At 45.6% G+C, this 13,474-nt stretch overlaps 1 protein-coding gene across 1 annotated transcript; it reads left to right on the plus strand.

The window, feature by feature from the left end:
* Positions 1-1,686: 1,686 nt before the first annotated feature.
* LOC104937536 (tomoregulin-1) lies at positions 1,687-12,518 on the plus strand. Its single transcript, XM_019257011.2, has 10 exons — positions 1,687-2,454; positions 7,898-8,007; positions 8,342-8,471; positions 8,695-8,721; positions 9,144-9,234; positions 9,420-9,568; positions 10,326-10,373; positions 10,460-10,580; positions 10,732-10,893; positions 11,191-12,518. Exons 1-10 carry the CDS (start codon positions 2,298-2,300, stop codon positions 11,273-11,275), a joined length of 1,080 nt encoding a protein of 359 aa, XP_019112556.1. The 5' UTR covers positions 1,687-2,297; the 3' UTR covers positions 11,276-12,518.
* The last annotated feature ends 956 nt before the right edge of the window (positions 12,519-13,474 follow it).

Raw genomic sequence — 13,474 nt, forward strand, 5'->3', positions numbered from 1 at the left:
AGTTTTCTCATTTTAACTGGTGGTGTAAGGTAAGTGTTTAAATTCTAAGATGAGCGTCACGTTTGAAATACAATTATTTCTGCAGATCAGATTTCCAAAGTGCCACTAACTTTTGTAGTTTTGGGAGTTTTGTTTTTAGTCTTTAGTTTTTTGTCGTGTTTGCACTGCACGCAGTCATCACCTGCAGTCGACTGCAGCATCTATAAAACTCAGCCGCCGCACGCGTACACCAGCTTTAAAGTCTCTGCAGTGGCTCACTTCAGAACCGCCTTAAGATCTTTATTGCTGTCATAAAACTCTTAATGTTCTTGTGTCAACCTTGTGTATCTGGTTTAACTCTGAACCCCAGGTCACTTTTAATCACACCAAGAGTCGGAGTGGAAAATCACCATGTTTCACCTTTTTATAACAACCCTCAACCTTTATTTTCCGTAGGGGAGGAATAGCAGACGTTGATTCGTAGGTGGAAGGAGGTTTCACAGTTTACTGGGGGTGGAAGTAGGAGGAGGCATGGTGGAACAGGCCCCGCGGGGGGGCCCGCAGGAGGATGATCGAGAGAAGAGAGAGAGAGAGAGAGAGAGATAGAGAGCGATAGAGAGATAGAGAGAGAGAGATGAACACATGACTACATACAGACATACATACATGTTAATCGTGATAGATGTGGTTATGTTGACTTGGCTCATTCTCATATGTTTGCATTGAAGGGAAAGAAAGGAAGGCAGAAACATGAAGAGGAAGGAGGAGCAGAGGGAAGGGGTAGGAAAAAAATGAAAAATGAGCAAGGAGATATATAGAGCGATGTCGAGAGAGCGAGCGAGAAGAGCATCTCGCTAGGCGCTAGCGAAGGAGCTCGAGGATATCTAGAGAGAGAAATAGAGAGAGAGCCACCAGAAAGAAGGAGAGCGCTAGAGAAAAAAGCGACCATAGAAAGACGACGACGAAGCCGTAGCGAGAGATAGAACAATAAGGACCAACAACACAAACATAATAAACTACACCCTCCTATAAACTAAGCTAGCTACCCCCTACCACCCACCCCCCCCCCCCCATCCTCCTCCCTATCTCTTCCAACCTCCTCTCATCTCTCTCTCGATCTCTCTATCCTCTCTCTCTCTCTCTTCTTCTATCATCTCACCCCATCCTTCCTCTCCTCCCCACCCCTCCTCCTCTCTCCTCCCCACTTTCCCTCTCTCTCTCGTCTCGCTTCTTCTCTCTCTCTCTCTACTCTCCTCTCCTCTCTCACTCTCTCTTCCTACCTGATCGATCTCTCTATATCTCTCCCCCCCTTCCTCCTCCTCCCCACCTCCTCCTCCTCCTCATCTCTCTCTCTCTCTCCCTCCCTCCTCCCCTCCTCCTCTCTCTCTCTCTCTCTCTCTCTTCTCTCTCTCTCTCTCTCTCTCCTCTCTCCTCCTCCTCACCCACCTCTTCCTCTCTCTCCCCCCTCCTCCCCCCCTCTCTTTCTCTCTCTCTCCCTCCTCCCTTCCCTCTCCTCTTCTCTCTCTCCCTCTCCTCCCTCTCTCTCTCTCTCTCTCTCCTCTCTCTCTCTCTCCCCCCTCCTCCTCCTCCTCCTCTCCTCCTCTCTCCTCTCTCTCTCTTCCCTCCTCCTCCCTCCCTCCCTCTCTGTGGGAGTGGTCTTCTGCTGGTCACGTGGTTCAGGTCTTTGTTGATGTGGAACAGGAGGGACGAAAAAAGAGGAAAAAAAAAAAAAAAAAAAAAAAGAAGTCCTGGTCCGACCGAACGACCCGCCGCATCCCGTCCATCCTCCCCGGCGCACACTCACTCCGCTTCGGCCTGGATGCTGCTCGAATCCCCTTCGTGTCTCCAGCACCTGGATCTTTGTCTCCGCGGCGCGTTCCGCGGTTCTCCCCGCCGGGTTTGAGTGCAGCAGCAGCGGCAGCAGCAGCGGCAGCAGCAGCGGCAGCAGCAGGGCTGGTGGTGGTGGTGGTGGCGAGGCTGGGGGATGGAGGCTCAGTCCGGGCTGTGAGCAGACTGGTTTGAGGGGGGTGGTGGTGGAGCCGGGCCCTGCTCGGCTTTGTTATCCCGGGCTCTGTTGTGCAGCGTTTCTCTCCGCGTTCCTCGTGCTGAGAGATCCGGAGCCGGACAACATTTGGACCTGAAGCTGCTCCGTTCTTCTTCTTCGAATCCACAGAGCTCCTCCACCTCTTTGTTTACCTCCACCTCTGGGTTTATCTCCATTTGTCTGCTCAGACCTCCTCCACCTCTCTGTCTGCCCCTCTTCACCTCCATTTATCTCCATCTATCCCTTTACCTCTGTCTCCCCTCCCTCCCCCATCATGGCCCCAGTGTGCCGGTTCTCTTGGTCCTGCTGCCTGCTGGTTCTGCTGGTTCTGATGGTTCTCCCCGCCGTCCGGAGCTCGTTCCCCCGCAGCGGAGGCAGCAGCGGCGGCGGCAGCACAGACTGCGGCCCCGGGAAGGCCGCCGACTGCCCAGGTGAGAGCCATAACATCCTGTTTACACCTGAACACGTCACAGCTCACCTCAGGCTGCTGGAGGTGGAGGTGGAGGGTGGGTGGAGGAGGTCAGAGGTCACAGCCTCTCTTATTGGCTGTGTCACATGATCCAGCTGTTGTCAGTGACACATCTTTCTGTTGTCATGACGACCGCAGCAGGATAAAAGAGATCTGTGATTGATACCTTCCATCAGATCGAGAGGTCGTCATGACAACCGACAGATGAAGTCAATAAAAAGTGTGTGTGTGTGTGTGTGTGTGTGTGTGTGTGTGTGTGACCACTCCTCACTTTAACCGGGCTCTATTTTCGGGTTAATTACAGGGTGGAGGAACAGGGCGAGGTTAAAGTGAAGGAGTACCCTGTGTGTGTGTGTGTGTGTGTGTGTGTGTGTGTGTTCAGCCTATATGTTGAAGTCGCTCATGGATTGGTCACAAAGTGGAACCACACTGGGGTGTGAACTTCTAGAGGACGAGCTCGAACGCGCCTCGTTCGATGTTCTCCTCGTTACACTTCAGGTCGTCACCTCATCGGGACCTTCTCGTTAAGTAGAACGAGGTGCGTCGCGTGCACGTTGAGAGATTTAAGAAATATTTGGACCGTGTCTGTCAGACACTCGTTGTTCGTCACTTCGTCTCGCTCTCTCGATTTGTTGACTTACTGTTTCTGCATCGCAGCGAACAACGCCGATCTGTTTGTGATTGGTTCAATAAGTCAAGTCAGCGTCCTCTTCACTCTCTTCTCCTCTGCCATCATGTCCATAGAAGCTGCTGAGCCTGGTTACTCCTCTTCTTCTCTGTCGTCCATAACGCCTGTTGGTACAAACACTCAGTCCGTCAGCTTGGCGGTGAGCTCCGGCGACGGGTACCCGTCGCTCTGAGCTCACCGCCGAACTGACGAACTGAGCTAACAGCAGCTACAGCTGTCAGCAGTTTACTTCACTGTCCATCATAAACTCTGTAAATCACAGAGAGCTGTAGCAGAAACGATCATGTCACTCATTGGGGCTCTACAGCCCACACATCGAGGGGTATGTCCGCATACTTTTGGCCACGTTGTGTAACTACAGTTGCCCTGGATGTAGGCTGAGAAGAAGAAAAAACAAGGAGAGAGATGATGAAGGCAGCAGAGCGAGAGAGAAGGTCAGTGGATGTTCGCCTCGATGATCTTCAGCTCTCCAGTCCGAGGTCGAGCTTCTTCACTCGGTGGCCGGCTTCAGATCAGCTTCAGTGCACTTCACTGCTCCTGCTGCAACTCCAACACTCCCTCATCAATATATTCATGTATATATATATATTCATTCTGCGGCAGTTGAACGTGAGATGTTGTAGTTGTGTAGAGGTTTGACTGTATTACAGCCAGTTGGAGACGTTTTCTGGACCTGAGGTCGTCTCTGCTCTGTAACTTTCATACGATCTAATTTGCTTCTTTAAAAGTGGTCAGGGACAGCTGTGATGTCTCTTCAAATGTCAAAAACAACTTCAGACGTACTTTTAAACTTTGGAAATGTTTGAACAGGCCGTGCTGACGTAGTTCATAGTCAGGTATACCCGGTTACAGTGGAAGTCGACCCCTCCGTCCGCACACAGGTTGAGAACATCGTAGTTCAGTCTGCAGGGACTTGGCTTGGCCAGTTCAAGTCCAGCGTGGACCAAAGTACAGAGGGTGGACTGGTAGCTGGAGAGGTGCCAGTCCACGTCCTGTTGACCTAATCTGTCTGTCTCCATGCATGATACTTCCCGGATATACAAACCTTTTCTCCTCATGTTGTCTCCACCCTCTCACTCCGACACCACCTGCTGCAGTTACTTGTTTGTACAAAGCAGTAACGTCACTTACCATACCGTGCACGTCATTACAACAAATCCAGTCCAAGCTTGTAGCTCCTTTTTGACCACGGAAACGCTCCCAAGACTTCAAGAACCTTTTTAGGAACTTGACCTGCATTTCAAGTGTTTCAGGTTTGGTTCCTGCTCCCACAGAAAGATTTAATGGTCCACGCGGGAACAATCACTGTTGAGTTTGCAGCCCTGTGATGATCGGAGGCTGTTAGAGTTTGTTACGTTAGGATTGAACACAGGGAACAAAACTTTATGAAGTTCAATGTGTTTTTTCGTTTTTGTCAAGCAGACCGGCGTCTCAGGAGTTTCCAGCGTGCAGTCACACATCACATCATCAAACAAAGTCACCTTCATGCACTTTCAGTCTTTTCTGGCTGTTTGACTTCAGCGCCTGACTAAGGTCCTCATTTATTTTCATGGTCTCAAGCTGTGACAGTCATCGACATATCATGCATGCTGTATCACGGTTGTGGTTTGTGTTGTCGGTGTGTAAATGGAGGCTCTACTCACTATAACTCCCTGCAGAGCCCCCATGACGGGGTCTCTGCAGACCTGTCTGCCTCCGTAAACAAGCTGTAATTGGTCGGTGATGCAACCAATGGCTGTCAGATGAGAAGTTGGTAACTATAGCAACCAGACATTATTTTAAAAAAAAGCAGTGGTTTGTGTGTCAGGTGGAGGTTTGTGTGTCAGGTGGAGGTTTGTGTGTCAGGAGTTGTTGAAAGCTTCTTGGGGGATGTTTGAAATTCTCCAGAGGAAAACAGGAAGATGGATTCTGCAGACAGAATGAGACCCGACAGGTTTTTATCATCACTGACCCAGTTTGCAAGTTTAAAGCGACATCATTCCAGCAGCAGCTGATCTCACTGCCTAGTCCAGCAGCAGTCAGCCCAGAACCAGAACCAGAACCAGCAGCAGCTGATATCACTGCCTAGTCCAGCAGCAGTCAGCCCAGCTCGGCGTCTGTCTTTCAGCCTTTTATTTCACCAAGCTCTCACCAACCACTAAAAGTCAGTCCCACATTTACTCTTGTCCGGCGGCTTCTTGCTCGCTCACTCTCTCCTTTTCTCTTCTTAGCTTCCTCCGTCAGCGTCCTCTTCACTCTCTGCTCCTCTGCCATCATGTCCATAGAAGCTGCTGAGCCTGGTTACCTCCTCTTCTTCTTCCTTGTAGTCCATAACGCCTGTTGGTACAAACACTCAGTTCGTCATGCTTGGCGGTGAGCTCAGAGCGACGGGTACCCGTCGCTCTGAGCTCACCGCCAAGCTGATGAACTGAGCTAACAGCAGCTGCAGCTGTCAGCAGTTTACTTCACTGTCCATCACAACCTCTGTAAATCCTCATCTGTTTTAAGTTTTTATTTCCTTGCCTTCAGGTCGACGTTGGTTGATTTCTATTAATTGAAACTGCAAGAAACTGAATAATAATAATAACAATAATAATAATAATAATAATAATACATTTCTTGTTTCTTTTGGTGGTAAAAGGTGAAAAACTTTTTGACTGGACAGTTTATTTTCATCCTGCATCTTGTTTTTGAACTTTAATGGAAATTGAAAGTCAAATTTCAAGACAAGTTACATTTTAAGAAGCAAAGACGCGTCACGTAATCCGTGTTTGCATCTTGTTGTTGGTCGACCCGCCGGCTTTTCTTCTTCAGGCGATCCGAGGGACACTGGGTGGGAACAGTGTTTCTGTTATTTTGTCCACCCCCACAGTGGGCTCTGTGTGTCAGGCTGGCTCAGCACACTGAGGTATTTACTAATTACAGAGGAGGCGGGGGTCACGACCCCTGTAATTACCAGCTCTAATTGGCTATCTTGTGGATTTTCAACCAATCAGCTGCCATCAGGAAATTACCACCCTGGATAATAGTGTGTGTGTGTGTGTGTGTGTGTGTGCCATGTGGTCTGGATGTTGGTTCTTTGAGCTTTTCTCTGACTCAGCGCCACCATGAGGTCATTTCCTGACAGGATTTCTCTGACTCTCCGTGATCAGACTCATCGCTCACAGAGTCCTGTAAAGACCTCGAGGCTGGGAGTGTTTGTCTCTTTACCGGATTCCTTCCAGCCCGATGGAACAAACAATAAAAGAGAGACAGCGTTACATGAATATAATCCAATTATTCTATAGTAGTGGTACTACAGTAATACCAGTACTATCAATAAATTACCTTGGAAACTTCCAAACAATAAACCAGTCTGTGAATGTAAACGCCTCTAACTTCTCTCTCTGTCATTTTCTTGATTAATCGAATAGTCCGTCAGAAAATGCTGACACATGTTATTGGATTACTTTGTCACTGACACACACTGTGAGTTTCATGACGAGTTTCAGGCGCTTTTAAAGATTTTGTTCATTAAACGCTGAATTCGCTGTTAGTTTCAGTCCTTGTAAAGTAAATTCTTAGATTTCTTTCCAAACATTAAATATGTTGTAAACTAGTTTCTGAAAACACGTGAAAAGACTTCGAACGACATGTTACTGAAATGTGGAGTTACAGTCGGCACGTTTACATGCACAGCTTAACCGAGCTATGCTCAAAATTCGATTTTGGCGTCTATGTAAAATATAATAATTTTATATATAATATAAAATAACTGACGGGAACATCCTCCTCCTCAACACTCGGTGGCGATATGCGTTGTTACCACGGCCCCCTTTCCAGTTGACCTATTACATCACATAATAATAAACAGCATTTTCAAACAACAGCAAGATGTCTTCCAAAAATAACGTTCCTCGGAGCTTCTGCCATGTTGCTGCTCTGGTTCTTCTCCTGTCATTGCATTCTTCTTCTTCTTCTTCTTCTGCGACCGGCTGGATGTTTTTCTGGGGTCGTACGCAGCACGGCGTGTGGAGCATGCGCACGTGTTGTCTTGTTTAACTCTGATTAAGACGCATACATGTCGGAGAAAATCAAATTCCAGTCGCATTATCTGAGTGTCTATGTCAAAGTTGAAGAACTCCGATATCAGTCGGACTAACTGCACCTCAGTCGTCCAGTTACAGTCGGATTAAGGCAATAATTCGTTGTTTTTTTTCAAGTGTCTTTAAAAGTTTTTCACCAGTTTTCAGTCTCAGGATTTTTGTGGGCGGTCCTTATTCACCAGTTTTCAGTCTCAGGATTTTTGTGGGCGGTCCTTAACGGGCGGCTCGATGACACGCTGAGGCCGCCCTGAGCAGAGAGACAGAGATGAATCATCTCAGCTCAGAGTGTTTCAGAGTTACTTACCTGACACCTGACAAAATGGCTGCTCGACCACGAGTGGGCATGGCTTCAGCACATTCAGAGGACACGCCCCCACAGTCCTGGAGATTCAGAGGACACGCCCCCACAGTCCTGGAGCTGAGGATTCATTTTTACCTGATTTCATGAACCTGTCGATATTTTTAATCACTCAAATTTGTCTGGGTGGTTAATAACACGTTCTTCTTTGGTCTGACAAACTCAAAGTTCTGCAGCTATGAGGAGTTCGTCTAGTCTGATTTCTGGATGTTTATTTACGATCAGAGATGATGACAGTGATGATTGACAGTTGTGATGTGACGGCTGGTAATGAACACGATTCATTTTCTTTCAGATCTGTCAGAGAAGAAGAGCGACCTGCGTGTGTGTGACGCCGGGACGTGCCGCTTCGGAGGAACCTGCCGCGAGAACGGAGCCGACATCAAGTGTGTGTGCCAGTTCCATGTGAGTCACACACACACACACACACACACACACTGATATTTGATGCTGTGTCTCAAGTGTGGCGGCTTCATCGTTTTTTCTTCTTCTTTGCCAAACTGCAGCTGTGAGCAGTAGAACTGAATTTGTAGTTTATCTTTTGGGTTTATGCTAAGATCACGGAGCCGTGAGGGTTTTCCCGTCCGTCATAGATCTGGTGCTGACTGGTTGTTGACAGCGTGAACCTGTTGTGGTTCGGTGTGTCCACAGAAGGTGTTTCATTCATTCACAGATCCACCTCGGCTGACTTTAAATAAACTCGACATTCATTCCTCTGATGTCGTCGCGTGTGTTTCAGTGTCACAAGAAGTACGTCCCCGTGTGCGGCTCCAACGGCGACACGTACCAGAACGAGTGTTTCCTGAGGAGAGCCGCCTGCAAGAAGCAGAGAGCCATCAGCATCCTGTCAGAGGGGCCCTGTTACCACGGTAACGCACACACACACTTCACAATGAAACACCTCCACATGGTGGACAGTTCGATTGCGTGCAGTCCTCCAGGATCTGTCCAGCACAGACGGACATCAACATGACTTCAGTGTTCATGTTCAGTTGGACTCGGTGATTTTGGAGGATTGTAGTTTGAGCTGCGCTCAGCGTGTCTGATAGAAAACTACTTCCTGTCCTGAATGTCTCTCTGTGTCTTTGTCAGACGGCGGTTCAGGATCCGGTGATGGAGGTAAACAACTTTTACACTTTGTTACTTTGTTTTAAAGGAGCAGTGTTTATCCTGAGAGGAAAGCGGAGGCAGCTTCAGCTCCTCCATCCACACAGCTCAGTCAGTTTTATTCAAACATCTAAAGATTATCTACAGACGCTCTGTGTAAATATGAAGTCTTATCATGGAGTCAGTCAGACGTGAACATGAATCCACTTTTTAAAATAATGAAATATTTATTTTTAAATAATAAACTCTGCCTGTGAACAGCTCGGGGTCTCTTCCCTGCAGCCGCTCTGCCCCTGATGTTTGAATCGTATTACGTATTGCTCCTTTAACGCAACATGTTGACAGTCAGTAATAACACTCACTGATCATCAGAATAAACAGAATCATTAATAAACGAAGAGGCCGTGATGCAGTGACGTTTTGTGTCTGTGCAGACGACGAGGGCTCCGGGCGCGGGAAGAAAGCCTCGAAATGTGGAAACTGCAAGTTTGGAGCCGAGTGTGACGAAGACTCTGAGGACATGCTGTGAGGACACACACACACACACACACACACACACACACACACACACACACACACGCAAAACATGTAACAGGAGTGTACCTTTCAAAATAAAAGTCTTATCCACATAGGAATATATGACGATAACAACATGTTGTTCACCGTGTGTGTGTGTGCGTGCGTGTGTGTGTGTGTGTGTGTCCGTCCAGCTGCATGTGTAACATCGTGTGTAACGGCCACAACGACAACCCAGTGTGCGGCAACGACGGCGTCACCTACGACACGCCGTGTCACGTCCGAGAGGCGTCCTGCCTCAAACAGCTGAAGATCGACATCAGACACGTCGGGCGTTGCCAAGGTAACAGAGGAAATACAAAAACTGTGATTTAAAGAGAAGGAGGAGAGACGACGAGGAACTGAAGGAGGAGAAAGAAGAGAAGAGATGGTGGAAAAGAAAAGATAGAAAGAGGAGAGGAGGAGAGAGGAGAGGAGAAAGAGGAGAGAAGAGGAAAGGACAGAGGAAAGGACAAAGGAGAGGAGAGAAGAAATTGACTGCTAAAGGAAAACAGGGAGGACGAGAAGAAGGAGTTGAGGAGAACAGATGAGGGGAAAGAAGGAAAGAGGAGGAGAAGGTTGAGGAGGAAAGAAGTGCATGCACCAAACAAAAAGGAGACAAAAAGAAAGGATGGTTGAAAGGTAAACGAAGAAAGAATAGGAGGAAAATAATGAGACCGAAAGCAGTCGAGGAAAAGATGGATGAAGGAAGAAGGAAAGGACGACTGCTGACACACATTCAGGCCTATGCCACCAACAGTGGACTGCTTGTAGTGTGGAGGTTTTTGACTGAACATCAGAATCACATTTATTTTCTCATTACATGAGCTGAGCCTGCATCAGCTGACTCTGTCCTCAGGGTTCATCCTGTGAGTCCACAGCTCTGATTGGACAGCTCTGATTGGACAGCTCTGATTGGACACAACGTTTTTATCTGGACTTCTTTGACCATGTGAATTTGGAGTTTTCAATAAGAAAATTAGAGCTGATGCAGAAAATCTATAAATCACTTCTGTCGTTTCCACGTCACCATTCTAACTCTTCTTCTTCTGTGGTTTCAGATAAAAGCAGGAAGGACGACAGCATCAAGTCCAAACCAGACGTCTACGGTAAGACCCCCCCCCCCCCCCGGTCAAAAACAGCGCATCAAAACCAGAGATTTTCTTCTTCTTTATTTATTTATGTTTCGTTTCAGCTGTGTCTAAGCCTGGTGAGGGGGACGGCTTTGTAGACAGCCCCGCCCCCTGTCCTGATGACTACGCCCAGTTCTGTGAAAACGGCCAATGTGAGATGAGACACAACCTGCCCACCTGCAGGTAACACCTGTCTGTCTGTCTGTCTGTCTGTCTGTCTGTCTGTCTGTCTTCACTTCTTTAAAGGGCTACCTGAAAGTTCAAACTTGGCCTTCAGACTCCGAATGGTCAGATTAACACTGTGTGTGTGTGTGTGTGTGTGTGTGTGTGTCAGGTGCGAGGCGGCGTACGGTGGTCCTCAGTGTGATCAGCTTCTGGACTTTAACATCCTGTACGTGGTGCCCAGCGGTCAGAAGCTGCACTACGTCCTCATCGCCGCCATCATCGGAGCTGTTCAGATCGCCGTCATCGTGGCCGTGGTCATGTGCTTCACCAGGTACTTCACACGTACTGCACTGCTGCTGTTTATACTACGACTGCTGCTCGTTTCTAGGTTCACAAGGTGCAACAGCATTTCCACAAACACAGATGAATCCTTAATAAATAAATGCAGATGTGATTTCAATACACAGAAACATTGTTGGCAACAAATTGTGAGTTCAGGTGTAAAATGTCATCCTAATGTAAAGTGAGTATGACAGTTTACATCATGCGCTGAACATATAACCCGCTACGCCTCCGTCCTGTCCGGGTGGTGTTATTAATCATCGTGTATTCCTGTCGCGTCCTGCAGGAGATGCAACAAGACGAAGCGTGGGCGGAGGCAGAAGCAGCATCTCGGCCACTTCCCGTCAGGAACGTCCTCCAGGATGATGTAGCTGCTCCTCTTCTTTTCTCCTCTCTCTCTCTCTCTCTCTCTGTCTCTCTCTCTCTCTCTGTCTCTCTCTCTCTCTCTCTGTCTCTCTCTCTCTCTCTCTCTCTCTCCCTCTCTCATGTTTTTATGAAATACAAGAAGTCTAAATTTTTCGTACCACACAGACAGACTGCATTTTTGATATCTCGACTTTTTGGTGCCTCTTTTTTCCCCCTTTTTAGAATAATTTTTGAATTCCTTCAGGGGCCTTATTTTTAAGATTTTCCTCCATGTTCTGTTTTTTTTTTCTGTCTGGACGCTGCAGATGATTTTGCGTTTTCCATCAGGCAGAGCGGAGACGTACAGTTTGGTTTGATCCTCTCAGACTCTGACACGCTGTGGATCCTCCGGCAGGAAACTCAAAACATTATTTATCTGATTGTATCATCACTTTGGACCGTCCACATGAAAACTGGAAAAACACAGATTGTCTTTTTTTTTTTTACCCAGTGAGATGCAGATTGATGCTGTTTGTTTTAAATATTAAGAAAAAAGTCAAAAGTTTACTTTCTCCTCCTTTGTGCTTCTTCTTGACCACGTTTACTTTGTGTTATAAAAGCTGTAATACTCCAGGGGGCGCTCTGTACCAGGACTACAGGATTATCTCTTGCGTGTTGTTGCTAAAATAAGCTCACATGTGATGGTTTGTCTTCTGTTTGTCTGCGTCTCACTGGGTTAAAAATAACCTTTCATGTTAGTCAGATAAATTTTATTTTACGTTTATTTTTTGTATTTGAGACGCACCTAAAAAAACCAAAATGCTGTTTTTTCTACTGCTTAAAAAAAGGTACAGGCTGACATGTACAGGTTGTTAGAATTATTTTATTGCTTCATTTCAGATGACGCCATTCCGGAAATGGATTCCAACTTTTGTTTTTTTGTGTGTGTGTTTTGACAAGCTGATGATAATTTAAATAACTCTGTTTTTTGGTCGAGTTTCTTCTTTATATATATAAAGTGTCCATGTTGTTCGTTTATTGTTGTAGAAGGAGTAGACTCAATAAGCTGGGAGGTTCCCTAAAGTATTGCTGCACTGAGATCAGATTTGTTTGACTCTATGAAACAGTCGTGAAGCTGTGGTCTCGGTCACGCCATGCCGTGGGAATCCAGCCTGATTTTACCGTAGATGTTGCGTACTGCATGAACCAGTGAAGTTGTTGTTTAGACTGTGTTGTAGTTGAACTAGAATTAAATTATGATGTTTGAAACCACGTGTCATCGCTTCGATCTGTTCACTCATTTCATTTTTCTCTCTGACAGCAGATTTGATGATTATGTAATGTATTATAAATAAATTAACATTTTATGTTATGTTGATGCTACACTGACCTGTAATAAAGTCAATGGTGTCTCTGTTTTTTCCTCTGAAAAAAGTCAAAATTCTGAGAAAGATGGAAAAAATTGAGAAATAATATTTTTGGTTTTAAAAAAAAGTCAAAATTCTAAGGGGAAAGTAAACATTTTGAGGAAAAAAGTTGAAAAAAAAAGTCAGATTTAAAGATAAAAAAAAATCTAAAGGAATACCAGTCAAAATTTCTGAGAACAAAGTCAAACTTGGAAAAAAAAGTCAATTTTTTTTTTAGAAAAAATATTTCTGCTAAAAAAAAAAAAAATTCTAGGGGGAAGTAAAAAAGTCAAAATCTTGAGTAAAAAAAATATTCCTGAGAAAAAAAATTAGGAGAAAAAAAGTCAAAATTAAAAAAAAGGTCAATTCTGTGGCTGAAAGTCAGATTTCTGAGAAAAAAAAATCTGAATTGTGAGAAAAAAGTCAAAATTCTGGAGGGGAAAAGTCAACAGATTTTGAGAAAAAAGTGATTCTGAGGGAAAAAAAGTCAAATCTGGGTCGAAATGTAAAAATCTGAGAAAAAAGTCAGTTGACAGTTCCAAGTTTGAAACAGTTCCAAGTCAAGCTTGAAAAAAAAAATCTATTTTTTTAGAAAAAATAAAAAGAAATATTTCTGGTAAAAACATATAATCTGTAAAAAGTTCAGATAAGACACATGGAAAGTCCCATAGTAAGTATGGCCAAAAATCTGTTAAAAAAGTCATAGTATAGTATGGCAAAAAAACTGTAAAAAAAGTCATATATAGTATGGCAAAAACATCTGTTAAAAAAAAGTCTATATAACAGATTTGTAATATTGCAAAGACCAGAGAGAGAGGG

Source organism: Larimichthys crocea, chromosome XXIII (assembly GCF_000972845.2).
Source record: "Larimichthys crocea isolate SSNF chromosome XXIII, L_crocea_2.0, whole genome shotgun sequence".
In the NCBI taxonomy this organism is placed as follows: Eukaryota; Metazoa; Chordata; class Actinopteri; family Sciaenidae; genus Larimichthys; species Larimichthys crocea.

Coding starts and splice junctions, on each gene's coding strand:
- LOC104937536 (XM_019257011.2), top strand. CDS start 2,298: ATGGCCCCAGTGTGCCGGTTCTCTTGGTCCTGCTGCCTGCTGGTTCTG. Junction 9,569..10,325: donor ACACGTCGGGCGTTGCCAAG/GTAACAGAGGAA, acceptor CTGTGGTTTCAG/ATAAAAGCAGGAAGGACGAC. Junction 10,581..10,731: donor CACAACCTGCCCACCTGCAG/GTAACACCTGTC, acceptor TGTGTGTGTCAG/GTGCGAGGCGGCGTACGGTG.